Source organism: Bombina bombina, chromosome 11 (genome assembly GCF_027579735.1).
Source record: "Bombina bombina isolate aBomBom1 chromosome 11, aBomBom1.pri, whole genome shotgun sequence".
In the NCBI taxonomy this organism is placed as follows: Eukaryota; Metazoa; Chordata; class Amphibia; order Anura; family Bombinatoridae; genus Bombina; species Bombina bombina.
Genome location: NC_069509.1, coordinates 45572368 through 45587723, shown reverse-complemented (window position 1 = coordinate 45587723; position 15356 = coordinate 45572368). Strand labels below are relative to the sequence as shown.

Below are 15356 nucleotides of genomic sequence, written 5' to 3'. Positions count from 1 at the left end.
GTAAACACATAGTTAAAACCTTTATTAAATATGAATATTGCACAAATATGTTTTTACATGTTTTCATCTACTTAATATATTAATTCATGTGTACATATGTATTTATGTGTTTAAATGTGTATATATGTCTGTATATACATGTGAAACTCAAAAAATTAGAATATCGTGCAAAAGTTCATTTATTTCACTAATGCAACTTAAAAGGTGAAACTAATATATGAGATAGACTCATTACATGCAAATCAAGATAGTTCAAGCCATGATTTGTTATAATTGTGATGATTATGGTTTACAGCTCATGAAGACCCCAAATCCACAATCTCAGAAAATTAGAATATTACCTGCAATCAATAAAACAAGGATTGTACATACCTCTAGAACAATATCAGACCGCTGAAAAGTATAAGCATGCATACTGTATGTACTCAGTACTTGGTTTAGGCCCCTTTTGCAGCAATTACTGCCTCAAAGCGGCGTGGCATGGAAGCTATCAGCCTGTGGCCCTGCTGAGGTGTTATGGAAGAGCAGGATGCTTCAATAGCGGCCTTCAGCTTTTCTGCATTGTTTGGTCTCATGTCTCTCATCTTTCTCTTAGCAATGTCCCATAGATTCTCTATGGGGTTCAGGTCAGGCGAGTTTGCTGGCCAATCAAGCACAGTAATCCCACGGTCATTGAACCAGGTTTTGGTGCTTTTGGCAGTGTGGGCAGGTGGGACGGCTGCGTTGACCCTGGACTTAATGAAGCAAAGTGGACCAACACCAGCAGATGACATGGCTCCCCAAATCAACACAGACTGTGGAAACTTCACACTGGACTTCAAGCATCATGCAGTGTGTGCCTCTCCATTCTCCCTCCATACTCTGGGTCCTTGGTTTCCAAATGCAAAATTTGCTCTCATCAGAAAAGAGGACTTTGGACCACTGAGCAACAGACCAGGTTTGTTTTTCTTTAGCCCAGGTAAGATGCTTCTGACGTTGTTTGTTGTTCAGGAGTGGCTTGACAAGAGGACTACGACATTTGAAGCCCATGTCCAGGATCCGTCTGTGTGTGGTGGCTCTTGTGAAAGTCCCCAACACTTTTGAATGGCCTTTTCCAGACAATCCACTCCAGGCTGCGGTCATCCTTGCTGCTTGTGCACATTTTTCTTCCACACTTTTCCCTTCCACATAACTTTCTATTAATGTGCTTTGATACAGCACTTTGGGAACATCCAACTTCTTTTGCAATTAACTTTTGAGGCTTTCCCTCCTTATGGAGGGTGTCAATGATGGTTTTCTGCACAACTGTCAGGTCAGCAGTCTTTCCCATGATTGTGATTCCTACTGAACCAGACTGAGAGACCATTTAAAGGCTCAGGAACCCTTTGCAGGTGTTATGGCTTAATTAGCTGATTAGAGTGGGACACTTTGAGCCTAGAATATTGCACCTTTTCACAATATTCTAATTTTCTGAGATTGTGGATTTGGGGTTTTCATGAGCTGTAAGCCATAATCATCACAATTATAACAAATCACGGCTTGAACTATCTTGCTTTGCATGTAATGAGTCTATCTCATATATTAGTTTCACCTTTTAAGTTGCATTAGTGAAATAAATTAACTTTTGCACGATATTCTAATTTTTCGAGTTTCACCTGTACATATATACACATATAAATAAATACATAAATACATATGTACACATATATAGACATATATACATTATATATATATATATATATATATATATATATATATATACACACACACATACATATACACATACATATATATGTTTAGACATGTATATGTACTGTATGTGGGGCCTATTTATCAGGCTCGCCAGAAACACCAAGTTATGAAGCAGCGGTCTAAAGACTGCTGCTCCATAACCTGTCCGCCTGCTCTGAGGCCGCGAACAGCAATCAACCCGATCAGATACGATCGGGTTGATTGACACCCCCAGGGGGCGGCGTTGCACCAGCAGTTCACCAGAACTGCTTGTCCAATGCTGAATGCGGAGAGCGTATGCTGTCCGTATTCAGCGTTGTCTGTCAGACATAATCCACTGATCGGATCATGTCGGACAGACATTTGATAAATAGGCCCCTGTATCTCAACGTTAAAGCCCTTTGCCTGACTTTTTTTCTAACATCTGAGATCTCATATCTTTGAGCCCTTATAACTTTTGTGTGCAATATTTTTTTGTGAATATTTTTTATTAGATAGTGTTATTATGAGTGTAAGTGTACTTTGTAATGTATTTTTTATTTGTTTTGTGACAGCTTTGAAAAACAGATAAAGATATAGGAAAGTCAAAATTAAACTTGCATGATTTAGATAGCTGTTGATTGGTGCCTGCACACATTTGTGTCTTGTCATTGGCTAACTAGATGTGTTCAGCTAGCTGCCAGTAGTGCTATGCTGTTCTTTCAGCAAAGGATAAATAAAGAATGAAGCAAATTTGATAATAGAAGTAAATTGCAAAGTTGTTTAAATTTTTATGTTCTATTCAAATCATGAAACACTATAAGCCCCTTATCGCTCGGGCGCAAATGTTTGTTCTCCACTCTGGCCCAAAAAAATGTTAGTTTAGTTTTCCTTTAAGATTATTAATTGCGCAACATAAAGATGTGTTTCCCTGTACCGTCGTAACTTTTAATGTGTGTGTGAACCACTGTTTGTTGTTATGTTTTTACATATTTTGTGTCCACATGAAAGTGCTGTCTCACAGCCTGACCGCAATGGTTTTGGTCATCCTACCTATATTTTAGCGCTGTGTTTTGATAAAGTACTTTTTATTAGTTTTCTACAGTATTTCTGCTTTATTCTTTAGGCTCTCAATGATTACAACATTATCAATCAGATTCCTATTTTATACTCTATTTTACAATATTCTGCTTACCATAAACATCAAGAGTCACTTCCTTCTCTTTCTTATCCGGACTATAAATGACTGAACACTTGTAGATTCCACTGTCAGATATTGTTACGTTAGAAAGGGACAGAGAAGCAATCCCATGTATTGCCGTACGTGTGTTTAAGGAAGCCCTTGGATGTGATGTTTTTATGTTATAATCATAGCTCAGAATCTCCTCTCCTTGAAAGTACCAAGCTATTGCCAGGTATTTGGGGTTTAAAGGGAGTTTATCCACTTGGAATGTGCAAGGGATGAGTGTATTGGCTCCCCGTATAGTGCTCTGTGGATGAATAGTCAGTTCCAGTACCGCACCTAGAGAAAACAGACATGATGAATTCATACATTATATACTGTGCTGCTGCTGAATATACATTTTAATTAAAGGACCACTAAAGTCACAATGAAACTTTTATGATTCAGATGGAGCACACACACAATTTTAAAAAACTTTCCAATTAATCATCATTACCTAAATATACACAATATTTTTATATGCACACTTTATGAAACACCAGTTCCTACTGAGCATATAGAGATATGCAGATAGTTCTAGGATATTGTTGCTTCTATATTGATGGTAATGAGGCCTTGCTTAAAGGGACATGAAACCCAAATGTTTCTTGCATGATTCATATACATTTTACATTTTTAAACAACTTCCAAATTTACTTCTGTTATCAATTCTGCTTCATTCTCTTGGTATCTTTTATTGAATAAGCAGCAATGCACTCCTGGGAGGTAGCTGAACACATTTGTAAGCGAAGGAAAATGGGCATCAAAGTTCAGCAACCAATCAGCAGCTAGCGCCAAGCTCATGACCCTATCTAGATATGCTTTTCAACAAAGGATACCAAGAGAATGAAGCAAATTAGATGATAGAAGTCAATTGTAAAGTGTTTAAAAATTAGTGGAACCAAATCTAGCCCTGCTGCCAGCGGCTGAGACATACAGTATTTCTTTGTTGAAGCAACATCTGGTTATCTAATAACAAGAGGTATCTACCAATGTATCTGTCAATCATCAACTAGTTAAAAAAAGTACAATGTTCTCCTGAGCCTACCTAGGTATGCTTTTCAACAAGGGATACCAAAAGTAAATGGAAACATATCTTAAAATTCCATTCTCTGTCTGAATCAAGAGAGTTTAATTTTAATTATTCCATTTTTTTCTGGCCACACTATTATGACCTCCCTCCCTCCTGCTTGCCTCCTGTAATAGCTATCAAAAAACAAGCCCCATAGAAAGACCAGGTAGCCAAAAGGTTAAATATGTGGGTGTGTTTTATATTTTTTAAAGTGTTTAATGATTTGCATACTAGTTGTGAAGGAGAAGAAGAGTGAGATGGTAAAGTCTGTTAGCTTCAGCATAAGACAAGCTGAAAGTCATTTATTGGCCGCTGTCATACTGTGGGGCCTATCTATCAAGCTCTGAAAGGAGCTTGATGGCCCCTGTTTCTGGCGAGTCTTCAGACTCGCCAGAAACAGCCGTTATGAAGCAGCGGTCACAAAGACTGCTGCTCCATAAAGCTGTCCGCCTGCTCTGAGCAGGCAGACAGGAATCGCCAGAAATCAACCCGATCGAGTACTGGATTAATATACTGCTTATATTGCTGGATTAATATACTGCTACTGAACTCTGCTTGTCTGACTACTCTGCCTGCTTTACCCCTTAATTGCTGGACTTATTTCTGCTGCTGAACTCTGCTTGTCTGACTACTCTGCTTATTAACCCCTGTTATTCTGGATTGCCTCTTTGTTGCCGAACCCTGCTTGCCTGACATAGAAACATAGAAACATAGATATTGACGGCAGATAAGAGCCATAGGCCCAGCAAGTCTGCCCGATATTACCTAACAGTATAAACTTATCTAGTTTGTAGGATAGCCTTATGCTTGTCCCATGCATTTTTAAAGTCCCCCACAGTGTTTGTCGCTACTACCTCTCATTCTAGTGACCATTCTAGTGGTGTGACCTTTCACTGCTTTACTGTTGCCAAACCCTGCCTGCCTGACCATTCTAGTGGTTTGCTCTTGGATTGCTTTACTGTTGCCAAGCCCTGACTGTTTGACTATTCTAGTGATTTGCTCTGCCGTTTCCGCTGGGGACTGTTTTGCCTGTAGTGAGTGCCGCCTTCCTCATCTTACTAACTTTCTCTGCTCTGGGATATTCCCTATCATTCAAGCTCAACGCCGGGATAACAAGACTACTGGCCGAGTTCGGTCTTATAGAGGAGTATCCCACGAGCATTACATATGCTATGCAGTTACATAAGCTGGCTGTTTTTCTATTTTGTGTTTCTTCAAATAGCCATTTATAATTTATTAGATTGTTTAAAAGAAAGCTATTCATACAAGAATATACTAGCCTTCTTATTGTCGATATATGTATGTATTTAATTAACCTTAACTATGTTACTAGATGAGGAGTATTTATAGTTTACAATAATAGCATCACTTACTTTATTTAGCTTAATTGCGCCCCCTTTTCTGCTGTACACACCATTATTGAAATCTCTACTAAAATGTAGAGGTTGTATTTTTGTGTAAAGCTAGCTATAGATGCACTTATTAATTTCTTTTTTTTCCTACCACACATTTTTCACTGGACACTAGCTCACAGAAAGACCACTTAAATCACATTTTCTTTTTTTTTTCCGCACACTTACACATTCACACAGATTGATAATTTTAATGTTTGATAACCATCTAGCCATTTCTTATAATGTAACACAGGTATAACATTTATACTTTATCTTATTTATCTGGAATACAAAGTCACCCATCACAGTGGGGTTTATCTATTTGGCCATAATACAAAACTATTTCAACACCTATTTTAACACCTCCCCCCCACTTTTTTCCCCCTCTCTTTTCCCATATTTTAATGGGCTTCAAATATATTTTTTTCTTTTTTATAAACGATGTATAGATTTTATATTTGTTATATATTTCTTTTACTTATCACAAAAGATTACTTTTTCTATTTGGCACCCCAACATTTATACTCACATATTGATTTTTTTTTAATTGACCAAAATAGTTATACTTTAGTTCAGGATACTATAATATATAATATAACATAGTCAGATCACTCTTTAATTTCTTTAACTTTTAAATGGCCCAACACACCACCAATACCATACCAATGGTGATTAAAGGAACGTCTATTGAATGATTTACAAACTAAACAATCTATTTTAGAATCTTTAGATACTTACTTAACATGTAATTTATGCCAGGATACATCACCTGCTATTTGGTGGGAAGCACATAAGCAGGTTATACGTGGAGATTTTATTAAAAATAAAGCAAGAATCAACAAAAAAAATAGAGAATCTTATTCATCACTTATAATATCGCTCCAACACATAGAACATGCTCATAAAAAGGACCCCTATAATAAAACATTAACCCTCTCTCTCCAGAAAGCCTGAGATCATCGTAATCGCTTTTTGAATAAGGCACTGGCTTTTAAGAGTATATTTTAATGGGGGCAATGAATATGGTAAGTTCCTGGCTGGAGCCCTAAGGAAAAAAACACTACAGACCTATGTTCCAAAGCTAATAGATAGACAAGGGAATCATATTATAGGAAGCCAAGATATTGATAAAGAGTTTAATAACTATTACCAACAGCTATATAACATTGATACAAAAATACATTTCCCAAATTATTTGAAAGATAAAATTACATACATAAATGATACATTAGTACCTACTCTCTAAAACGGACGGATTTAGCACAAACTACTATAAGATCTTTTCAGATTTCCTAGCCCCTAAACTTCTAACTTTATTCAATTCACTTAGTAATGATACTTCTTTTTTTTAAAGAAATGTTAGAGGCTAGAATTATAGTTCTGCCTAAACACAGTAAAGAACCCAACATTACAACTCATTCTAGGCTGATCTCGCTCTTGAATAATGACATTAAAATGTATGCTAAACTTATCTCCAACAGAACAAATAAAATCCTTCCCCACATTATTAATACTGACCAAGTGGGATTTGTCCCTGGCAGAGAGGCCAGAGACAATACCATTAAAGTTTTACACCTAATTAAATATGCTAAAGTACATAAGATCCCTCTGATTATGCTTTCAATGGACACAGAGAAAGCGTTCAACTGGCTTGACTGGTCATTTCTTCATCTAACCCTTAAGAGGTTTGGATTTGGAGACAGAATTATTCAGCAAATATTCTATCTATATACATGTCCATAGGCCAAAGTAAGAGTTAACGGTATGATCTCTGACTCATTTAAGATATCTAATGGAATGAGACAAGGATGTCCCTTATCTCCCTTTCTTTTTTTTAATCTATGGAGATCCTTGCAGCTAGAATTCACTCGAATACAAAAATAAAAGGCTTGACTATAGGGAATCAAGAATATAACATTTCACTCTATGCAGATGACGTACTGTTAACTCTTACTAACCCATCCAGTTCTATTAACGCCCTAGAAAATGTTTCCAAAGAGTTTGGAGAATACTCAAATTTTCTAATAAACAAAGCAAATCTGAAACCATATGTACATCAGTATCCCCACAGGAACTTCAGGCCTGTAAACATCATAGCCCCTACACCTGGAAAGAGGTATTGTTAAAATACCTTGGGTTTCATCTTACAGTAAACAACTCTGACCTTTTTGAGGAAAACTATTCCAAATTGACAGGCACTCTTTGACAAGACCTTAACTCCTGGAAACAAAAATCACTTTCATGGCTAGGCCGTATACATGCAATAAAAATGTATATTATATATATATATATATATATATATATATATATATACTATATATCCTTCAGACGGTACCAATAGAGCTTCCTAAAACCTTTTGCCTTAATCTCCAGAAGATGATTAATTCCTATACCTGGAACCAAAATAAACCTAGAATCAAAATATCTAATTTATATACCCCCCCAAAAAAATGGAGGATTGGGAGTTTCACATATCAAAAATTATTAGAGGGCAGTAGCTCTACAAAGAATAATTGATTGGCATATTAATAACAACAATAAATAACAACCTTATAGCACAACAATCAATTAATAAGCTCTGTTGGATTCCAATAGAAGGCAGACCCTTAAACATAATTTTTTTTCCCTTGATCCATCACACCATAGTACAATGGGATAAGATTGTTTCATCATACCCCAATATTTCTTCTTTCCCATCCCGTTACTTTCAATACACATTAATGCAGAACTTCAGGCGGGTATAATCCCAGAATATTACAGAACTAATCATACCCAGGATACTATCGCTTTAGTAAACTTCCTGGAACAAGGCAGGCTAAAACCTCAACAAAACATCTTGGGCCTCGCAGGTGGAATTTATTCAAATTGGTTAAAATACTTACAACGTTGTAACTTTTTAACTAAGAACCCACAAAGAGCCAGTTTGATTAGAAAATTAGCTGCCTTTGAGAAAATATGTCACACTGAAGTCCCTATAAAAGGTTCTATTTCTTTTAGTTTCAAAAATTTCTTTCTATCCCTATAGATTCCAAAAATCTCAAATACATACATAAATGTGAGAAAGAGATTGGCTTCCACTTGGAGACTCCAGAATGGCTTCACATTTTTTACAAAACGGCCGGTTCCTCCGCCTCTTCAAACATTCTAGAACTTAATTATAAAATATTAACAAGGTGGTATTTAACCCCAGCCAGGCTACACAGTATCTACCCTAATGCATCTAATTAATGTTGGAGACATTGTGGCATGATAGGAACAATGAAACATACATTGTGGCTAGAGACTTCTTCATGTATTCAATATATCCTTAACAAAAATGATTTCCAATTAGACATCTATACCGCACTCTTAAACAGACCTATCAAGGGTATTTGTAAAATCATGGCGGAGCTTATAACATATATACTAAATGGTACCAAATCTATCATAGCCAGAAACTGGAAGAAAACTAATCTCCCAGATGTAGATATGTTAACATCTAGAATCAAAGAAAAGAAAGAAAGAAAAGATCAAAGAAAGAAAAAACAGAGTTTAGTTTGTTTTCATTCAATTAACTGATTTGTATTGACAGCTCAATGTACCAATAGCATGATCAGCATGATCTAATTTTACCTTATCACATAAAAAGCAATATTTCTTAAGCTATTTATTAGCAACTATATACACATAATGCACTCTCAGCATGATTTATTTTTACCTCATTACATAAAAAGCAATATTTTTTTGCATGAACCCTGACATGGGTTATCAATATTTATGTCTTCTATCATAACATAATTATACGCAGTCATTACTTTTAGTTATTATCTTTCGAGAAAGAGCACAGAAAATCTACCCATTTTCCTACAAATTCCAATCAAATTAAAATCCTATGTAACACAATTTGTCGAAGTTTGCACAAACCTCCAACTCTGTATTTTATACGGCGCACATAGAGTTAAGTTGTTTTCATTCAATTAACTGATCTGTATTGACAGCTCAATGTACCAATAGCTTACATTTTTGCTTCATGCAACGGACCAATCTGAAGCACGGTAGGAGGGTTTAGTAACCCCATAATAGCTTGAGTCAAACGGCGCGCCGGACCCTTCTGAGGAAACGTATAAGTGAAACGCAACCGCGTCAGGGGCTTCATGTTTATTTACACTGCACTCTGTTAATTTCAGACTATCTACTAATTGATATTTTTATCTGTTGTTGTAACATTTGTTGTAACATTTAGGGCATATTGTGGGAAGGATGGGGAAGGGACATATAGCTTATTTAGTGTAAAAAAGTGGCTTATATACCCTAATATAGGGCAATACAGGACACAGTTCCTAAGTAGAGGCTCTTACATTTACCTAATATCGTTGATTTTTTCCAGTCCTCCACATATGTGATAGACAACCTAAAATCAGCAACATTGAAGTACTTTATACAAGTCACAGTTACAGAGTTGTGTTTTTAACTATTTTTCTGGCCCGCTAGATACAACTTCTATTTCTGCTGCCTTTTTAACTATAACTAGTAAAAGTTACATTTTAAGAGGAAAAATATATACTTTATGTGTAGAAAGAGCATATTTTTTTCTATTCTCTTAATAGGGTTTTTTCTTTTATTTAAATGTTGTAATATGCTCTAAGCACACTCCCAGCCAGTTACCGCCTTCTATAATACAGACAACAAGGTCCGCTGGGAGAAAATAGAATTTTTGCCTTTTCCAGCAAATCTGGGATCACTTTCAGTTGTTTTGTTATATGTTAACATCTAGAGTTAATGAGTTACATATGTTAGAAGAATATTCTTACATAAAAACTAAAAAAGAAGATACCTTTCAAATGATACGTTTTTATTGGGATGAATTTATAAACAAAGATCAGAGAATTTAACCCCTTAATGACCGCAGCACTTTTCCATTTTCTGTCCGTTTGGGACCAAGGCTATTTTTACATTTCTGCGGTGTTTGTGTTTAGCTGTAATTTTCCTCTTGCTCATTTACTGTACCCACACATATTATATACCGTTTTTCTCGCCATTAAATGGACTTTCCAAAGATACCATTATTTTCATCATATCTTATAATTTATTATAATTTTTTTTATAAAATATGAGAAATAAAATAGAAAAAAAACACTTTTTCTAACTTTGACCCCCAAAATCTGTTACACATCTACAATCACCAAAAAACACCCATGCTAAATATTTTCTAAATTTTGTCCTGAGTTTAGAAATACCCAATGTTTACATCTTCTTAGCTTTTTTTGCAAGTTATAGGGCAAATACAAGTAGCACTTTGCTATTTCCAAACCATTTTATTCAAGATTAGCACTAGTTACATTGGGACACTGATATCTTTCAGGAATCCCTGAATATCCCTTGACATGTATATATATTTTTTTAGAAGACATCCCAAAGTATTGATCTAGGCCAATTTTGGTATATTTCATGCCACCATTTCACCGCCAAATGCGATCAAATACAAAATATCGTTCACTTTTTCACAAACTTTCGGTTTCTCACTGAAATTATTTACAAACAGCTTGTGCAATTATGGCATAAATGGTTGTAAATTTTTCTCTGGGATCCCCTTTGTTCAGAAATAGCAGACATATATGGCTTTGGCATTGCTTTTTGGTAATTAGAAGGCCGCTAAATGCCGCTGCGCACCACACGTGTATTATGCCCAGTAGTGCAGGGGTTAATTAGGGAGCTTGTAGGGAGCTTGTAGGGTTAATTTTAGCTTTAGTGTAGTGTAGCAGACAACCCAAAGTATTGATCTAGGCCCATTTTGGTATATTGCATGCCACCATTTTACCGCTAAATGCGATCAAATTAAAAAAAAACGTTGAATTTTTCACAATTTTAGGTTTCTCACTGAAATGATTTACAAATAGCTTGTGCAATTATGGCACAAATGGTTGTAAATGCTTCTCTGGGATCCCCTTTGTTCAGAAATAGCAGACATATATGACTTTGGCGTTGCTTTCTGGTAACTAGAAGGCCGCTAAATGCTGCTGCGCATCACACGTGTATTATGGCTAGCAGTGAAGGGGTTAATTAGGTAGTTTGTAGGGAGCTTGCAGGGTTAATTTTAGCTTTAGTGTAGAGATCAGCCTCCCACCTGACACATCAGACCCCCTGATCCCTCCCAAACAGCTCCCTTCCCTCCCCCACCCCACAATTGTCTCCGCCATCTTAAGTACTGGCAGAAAGTCTGCCAGTACTAAAATAAAAGGTTTTTTTATTCTAATTTTTTATTTTTTTAAAGCATATTTACATATGCTGGGGGGGTGTAGCATCCCCCCTTAGCCCCCAACCTCCCTGATCCCCCCAAACAGCTCTCTAATCCTCCCCATCTGCCTTATTGGGGGCAATCTTGGGTACTGGCAACTGTCTGCCAGTACCCATTTTGCAAAATAAAAAGGTTTTTTTTTGTTTTTATTTTTAGTTTCTGTAGTGTAGCTTCCCCCCCCCCCCCCCCACAGACCAACCCCCACCACCTGCCTGATCTTTTTATTTCCAACTTTATTTCCCCTTTTTTGTAAATTTTACTGCTACTTTTTCTGTAGTGCAGCGGTTCCCACCCGCTCCCTCCCCATGCACGCGCCCGCCCCCACCCTCCCGTGCACGCGCGCGTGCCCCCGGGCATCCCCGCCCCCGATCCCGCCCCCCTCAGCATCATCCAGGGCCATCCATGGCCGCCACCCGCCTCCCACACCGGCTCCTATCCACCCACAAACCTAGCCGTTAATGTCCGGTGCAGAGAGGGCCACAGAGTGGCTCTCTCTGCATCGAATGGCTACAAATGGTTATTGCAGGATGCCTCGATATCGAGGCATCACTGCATTAACCGGAAAGCAGCTGAAAGCGAGCAGGATCGCTTCCAGCTGCTTTCCACACCGAGGACGTGCAGGGTACGTCCTCAGGCGTTAACTGCCTTTTTTTGAGGACGTACCCTGCACGTCCTCGGTCGTTAAGGGGTTAATATAAAATTAGTAGCTCAATGAGGAGGGAGCCTAGAGACGAGGGAGGAGATTTTATTCTTATATATATATATATATATATATATATATATATATATTTTTTTTTTTTTTCTCTTCCTTCCTTTTTCTCTTCTTTCTTTTCTTTTATTTCTCAAAAATACCTGTTTATAATACATTTTACCACTGTAAAGGTCTTATATCAAAATATATGCTAGAGTTATTTAAAGTGAAGGTCCATTTTGATGAATTAGTGCCCGGTTTTTAATAAACCTATTAAAAAAAAGGACACTTTAATTCATCAAAATTGACATTTCACTGTTTTCTTCAAAAAAGTACCTTTTAATCCTTGCAGCAGCGCCAGCGATTCCCCCAGCTGTCGGAAGCCTCTGCAGACGTCAGAAATGATGAATCAGGCTTCCTCCAATCACAGCTTCCCCCCGGGGGAATCTTGGCCTGATGCAACACTGTGATTGAAGGAAGCCGGATTCGTCATTTTGGACCCGCGAAGACGGCTTGCGACGGGTGGAGGAAGTGCTGGAGCGGCTGCAAGGATTAAAAGGTAAGCTTTTGAAGAAAACAGTGAAATGTCAATTTTGATGAATTAAAGTGCCCTTGTTTTTAATAGGTTTATTAAAAACCGGGCACTAATTCATCAAAATGGACCTTCACTTTAATGAGGTATATGCAGTAAGTCAACAATAATAGAAGTTTTGTTTTACTCTAACATATCTATGTTTTGGTAACAATGTTGTTTAAATTTGTATTCAGTTCATATGATTGTTTACATTGCTATTATGGATACAATTATTTTTTTTTTTAAAAAGGTAAAGAAAAATAATAAAGAAAAAATTAAAAAGCACATGCGCACAATTTAAAATATGTAATAGGTGCATATAACAAAGGCTGATGTTATTGTATAATTATTTAAAATAATAAAAAAAATACGTTTCCTATCCCTTTAATAGTCCTTTAACACCAACAATGTTATACAAACAATGTTAACTATCCCTAAAATAGTAAAATAGCGCAATCATAAAACACTAGCACATTATAGCATATTATTATTGTTCTTCATGTCCCTTTAACACAGCATATAAAATACAACTACATACATGCATTTTTTTTATGTAGAATATATAGCATCATAACTTACTTAGGTTTAAAACATTTCTTTAACTTTTTATAAAAAAAATTGCCCTTAAAATGCAAGATACAGTAACACAGAAAACAATATAATTAAAACATAGAGTAACCACTTGTTATTAAAGGGACATGAAGCACAATTTATTTTTTCGTTTGTGATTCAGGCAGAGCATAACATTTTAAATAACTTTCCCTTTGACCTTATTTGCTTACTTTTCTTTATATCCTTTCTTGAAAACCATACCTAGGTAGACTCAGGATCTGGGAGCTAGCTGCTGATTGGTGGTTGCACCAATATGCCTCTTTACATTGGCTTACTGACATGCCCAGCTAGCTCCCAGTAGTGCATTGCTGATCCATAAACAAAGAATACCAACAGATGTCTAGATTATGAGTGAAGCGGTAGTTTGCGCTCCCGCTAGACATCGACTTTTTGTGAGCATCGGGTAGCGTGTGTATTACAAGTTAAATGTAAAAAGTTTCAACTCATAATACCCCCCTACTTCCGATGCGCCACGATAAACAACTTTTCGCTCGCTCGCAACAGTTAGTGCGCCACTCACCATCTGGTCCAGAATGATGCAAAACTGATAATACAAATAAATTGGACATCTTAAAATGTCATATTCTATCTAAATCATGAAATAAAAATGTCACATTTCACAACTTGTCATGTAATTAAATTAAACATTAACCCCCCTCTCCGTGATATACTACTGTATGTTAATAAGTAACATTTAAAATAGCACAGATATAAAAACACAAAGGTCAGTGTGTGAATTATGAAATATTTAGATGAAGTAGAATAAATAATGAATTTGCCTCTCTGTAAATCTGTTTTTTCTGTGTAGGAAAATGTTATTTAGCACAGAATAAATACTGTATTGTTCTTTATATATTTTTTATTTCCAACAGCAATGCAGTGAATCTCACAAGCAGTCAAACAACTTCATAAAAAATATTCTCTCCTTTATCTCCTACTTCACCTTACATTAGCTTTATTATAATTTCTCTTATTCATACTTCATCATTTAAATTAATTATGAAACATACCTGTTTGTTGCAAGAAGATTATAAAGAAGAATACTCGTAGCTGCATTTTCCCAAGTTATTCTACTGGAGCAGCAAACCACAACGATACTTTCACTTTCTATATTGATTTACAGGAAAATAAAAAAAACCTTGTTAATATTTAATGTAGTATTTACATAACTTCTTATTAATATTAGCCAAGCTCTTAGAATCACAGACAGCCCCCAGAGCTATCTGACTGACCCCCAATATCTCAGATTAAAAATGCTGGTGAGTGACCCATATAGATATTCTGCAGCAGGTTCTCTGAAACTGAATGCTACCTAAGCAAAAAAACAAAACAAAAAACGGGACATTCCATTAATTCTTTTGTGAATTTTTTTTCCCATAATTTTTATTAGTGTTATGAGTGTAATGTATTGATGTGTTTTGTGACAGTTAAAGGGACAGTCTACTCCAGAATTGTTATTGTTTAAATAGATAGATAATCCCTTTATTACCCATTCCCCAGTTTTGATTAACCAACACAGTTATAATAATATAATACACTTTTTACCTCTATGATTACCTTGTATCTAAGCCTCTGCAGACTGCCCCCTTATTTCAGTTATTTTGACAGACTTGCATTTTAGCCAATCAGGGCCCTCTCATAAGTAACTCCAGAAGCGGGAGCACAATGATATCTATGTGGCACACAAGAACTAGCGCTGTCTAACTGTGAAAAACTGTCAAATGCATTCAGATAAGAGGTGGCCTTTGAGGGCTTAGAAATTAGCATATGACCCTAACTAGGTTTAGCTTTCAACTAAGAATAACAAGAGAACAAATCAAATTTGATA

The 15356-nt window shown here is 36.3% G+C and overlaps 1 protein-coding gene across 1 annotated transcript in view; it reads right to left on the bottom strand.

The window, feature by feature from the left end:
- LOC128641652 (tyrosine-protein phosphatase non-receptor type substrate 1-like) overlaps positions 1-14584 on the bottom strand; it is a 44984-nt gene extending 30400 nt beyond the window's left edge. The window contains exons 1-2 of the mRNA XM_053694186.1: positions 14539-14584; positions 2885-3211 (exon numbers count right to left, since the gene is read on the bottom strand). Coding sequence (XP_053550161.1) covers positions 2885-3211; positions 14539-14584 — 373 coding nt within the window. The remainder of the gene's footprint in view (positions 1-2884; positions 3212-14538) is intronic.
- Positions 14585-15356: the final 772 nt, after the last annotated feature.